Here is a 3,239-nt window from a genome sequence, read left to right as displayed (position 1 = left end):
GAAAGAGCATGGGAGGGACAGAGAGAGAGAGGGAGACACAGAATCTGAAGCAGGATTCAGGCTCTGAGCTGTCAGCACAGAGCCTGACGTGAGGCTCCAACTCACAAGTTGTGAGATCATGACCTGAGCTGAAGTCTGGCGTTTACCTGACTGAGCCACCCAGGCGCCCCTCCCATTTCAATACAGGACTTTTGGGCCCTGCTGCTGAGCTGAGAGCACTGCAGGCAAGCTGGCTTCAGCTCTTAGCCCCTTTGGTCCGGGTACACAGTGGCATCCCTCAGGATCACAAAGTTTTCTGAGGCAGCCCACAGTGTCTGACCAAAGAAGGGGTATAAAGGCTTGACCATCTCAGCCCAACTCGGGACAATTCTGAAGGGTCATTCTAACTCCAGATGTCTCTCTCTCTGTGGGGTCTGCTGAGGCCATTGTTGGGCCTACAGTGCAGGTTTGCTTCCCCTCTGCCATCACCAGCTTCCTTCCATAGATGCGAATCCAAAAGACACCTCTTAGTAAGCACCCTATGTGCTATGTTCTATCTTGGAGTCTGCTTCCTGCAGAACTCAAATGGTGAACCTTGCAACTAAAACTTGACCAAGAAATTGGCGCTTAGATGGGATTGGGAAGTTAGGTCACTCACTGCCCAGTTGGCAATTAGGACATCACAGATAGCCCCTTGCCACAAGGTGGCAGTCCTATTATTGTTGTTAAGATCTTCACCAGGTGGTGAACCGGAAAGGTATACTGGTAGAAGGGAATGTAGGATCTGGTGTGACATATCATGTGTTTGAGAAATATGGGGGGAAGAGTAGCTTTAAGACCCATAGAATTCAGTGGTTACTGAACACCAAAGAAGATTAAATGTCCAATGGAGACAGGTTTGCTTTGCCCAAAACAGAATGCTTCCTGCGAAAGAGTAGGACCCTGACACATGGTTTGGGGATATCTAGATTGATACCACCAAAACCTTGAATCCCAGATTTCCCTACTGAATTGGGCTGACTTCCGTGCTGGTGATCTCCCCACCTCCTGCTTGGAGATGATGCAGAATTTCTCCTCCCCAAAATGGTGCATGCATGCCCTTTCCCTTCTGGCCGCTGGGCCTATAACAAGGAACATGCTAGGCCTGATAAGGGAGGAAAGTGTCTATACCCCCCAGGAAGCTGTAAAATCTAGCCAGCATGGAATGCCAGCAGCTGGAAGAGTTCTCATGGAATTGGATTCTGAGGGGGCTTGACCAGTGGAGCTAGACTCTAACATTGGATAAAAGTGAGTTTATCAATCTGGGAACACTTTCCTGGAATATAGGATTTACCACCCTGGCATGGACCACAAGAAATGGTGCAAACTCACTACTGGGATGGCTTCTAGAAGTACGGAAAAAGTGATGATCCATGCTAAGTGAGTTTGAAATGCCAGCATTGTTGTGGCAATAGTGGAAGAAGGAATAAGAAGATTTGGAAGTGAGCATACTGAAGTGGATATACTAAACAAGCCTGGAAAGCTAAAAGGCACAGAATACACCACTTACCAAAGGTGAGGAATGAGCTGGGGCACTCGCACCACTAAGAAATTCAGTGGTGGAGGGGCACTTCAGTGGCTCAGTCATTTAAGCTTCAGACTCTTGGTTTTGGCTCAGGCCATGATCTCATGGTAGTGATATTGAGCTCCGTGTCCGGCTCCACGCTGGCCATGGAGACTGCTTAAGATTCTCTCTCTCTCTCTCTCTCTCTCTCCCTCCTTCCTGTCTCTCTCTTTCTGAAAGAAAGAAAGGAAGGAAGGAAGGAAGGAAGGAAGGAAGGAAGAAAAAAATCAGTGGTAGCTTTCTTCTGCAGGTTAGGCCTGACAATGGAGTGGTAGCGGTCACTACAGACCTAGGCCCAATAGAGTAGTGAGGATTGTAAAGCTCTGAAACAGTAGAGGACCTATGGCTGAGGGTAACCGTCAGGAGTCAGATGGGTACAACTATCAAAATGAGTGGCAAGGTTGGAGGAGGAGCCAGAGAGCCTAAAGTGCAGATGTGGAAATAGAATATAGCATCCCTGGGGGAAGAATAGATGCACAGACACAATAAATGTCCATTCTAACCAGAACCCATATATCTGCATGGAGCATTCCTAACTTTCCTTTCAGAGTGACCCACTGCCATTTCTTGCTCCCAGCAATGCACAGCATTTTAAAAGCCCTCTTTGGCCCTCACTTTTATTTGACTCAAGATTTGGAACTACTAAAAACGTGCATTTACTGCCTTCTTCTAAGGTATGTGGTCTACATCTGTCTCGTTTGCTTTGCACACTGGGGATGCTGCACTAAGTACCGGTGCGCTTACTACTTGGGGGATTTGGTGTTTAATCAAACGCTTTATTCCTCCCAAGGGTTTGGTCTCCTGATTGGCAGCTGGGGTCAGAGACCGCCCCCCAGCCCCTCTCCAGCTCCCCAAGATACAGGGACGATCCCGATCCTGAGGGGCTGAGGGGGCTGCTGGAAGTTTCGGATTTGGCCTCCCCCGGGCCTTGCTGCCATTGCACAGCAATAAACAAAAGCAGCAAATGAATCCGTGCAAGTCCCATCACTGTGGCTCCACAGGGCAGTAAAAAGGCCTTAACACAAGGCTCCACATACTTCACCACCAAACAGGTCTGCGGCAGCAGCTGGTATCTTGCAAGGGAAGATTCCAGTGAACAGATCTGGTCAGTGTGCAGAGCACGGATGGCAGTTGTGAAACCCTGGGTCTTGCTTCAAAACAAGGACCAGGGAAGTGCTTGAGCGGGGTGTGGTGGGGCCCTCTGAAAGTCCCCAGCCTGCCTGTCTCCGTCTCAGGGCAGAGCTTTAGACGTCAAGGCCGCCTCGCCCTGATCCAGGGCCTTGGGTCTAAAGCCCTGAGCCGTCTTTTTGATCTTTTTTATTTCTGCCTGGTCGGGCCCGGTTCTCCCAGCCATCGTTCTAGGCAAGGGAAGGAGCCCTGGAGAACAGAGAGGCACCTTGCATCTGCTCCTGGCTGATTCACCTGGAACAAGTAGCTCCATTTGTATGACACACACATGCGCACTTGTTACCATGCAGGGCGCTCCTGGGGAAGGAGCAAAAGATTCTTCTAGCATCTTTTGACTCGGTCTCTAAGGTTACGNGAGAGAGAGAGACAGTGTGAGCAGGGGAGGGTCGGAGAGAGAGGGAGTCACAGTCTGAAACAGGCTCCAGGCTCTGAGCTGGCAGTCAGCACAGAGCCCGACGCGGGGCTCGAA

At 50.1% G+C, this 3,239-nt stretch overlaps 1 protein-coding gene across 1 annotated transcript in view; it reads right to left on the bottom strand.

Annotated features, from left to right (window-relative positions):
* The window catches only part of MORC4 (MORC family CW-type zinc finger 4), a 59,214-nt gene extending 56,278 nt beyond the window's left edge, over nt 1-2,936 (bottom strand). The window contains exons 1-2 of the mRNA XM_077771487.1: nt 2,833-2,936; nt 2,356-2,733 (exon numbers count right to left, since the gene is read on the bottom strand). Of these exons, the coding sequence (XP_077627613.1) occupies nt 2,356-2,733; nt 2,833-2,936 (482 nt within the window). The remainder of the gene's footprint in view (nt 1-2,355; nt 2,734-2,832) is intronic.
* Between the last annotated feature and the right edge of the window lie 303 nt (nt 2,937-3,239).

Source organism: Crocuta crocuta, unplaced genomic scaffold, assembly GCF_008692635.1.
Source record: "Crocuta crocuta isolate KB4526 unplaced genomic scaffold, BGI_CrCroc_1.0 scaffold949, whole genome shotgun sequence".
Lineage (NCBI taxonomy): Eukaryota > Metazoa > Chordata > Mammalia > Carnivora > Hyaenidae > Crocuta > Crocuta crocuta.
The sequence above is the reverse complement of the archived record's forward strand: the minus strand, read 5'-3'. Positions and strand labels throughout refer to the sequence as shown.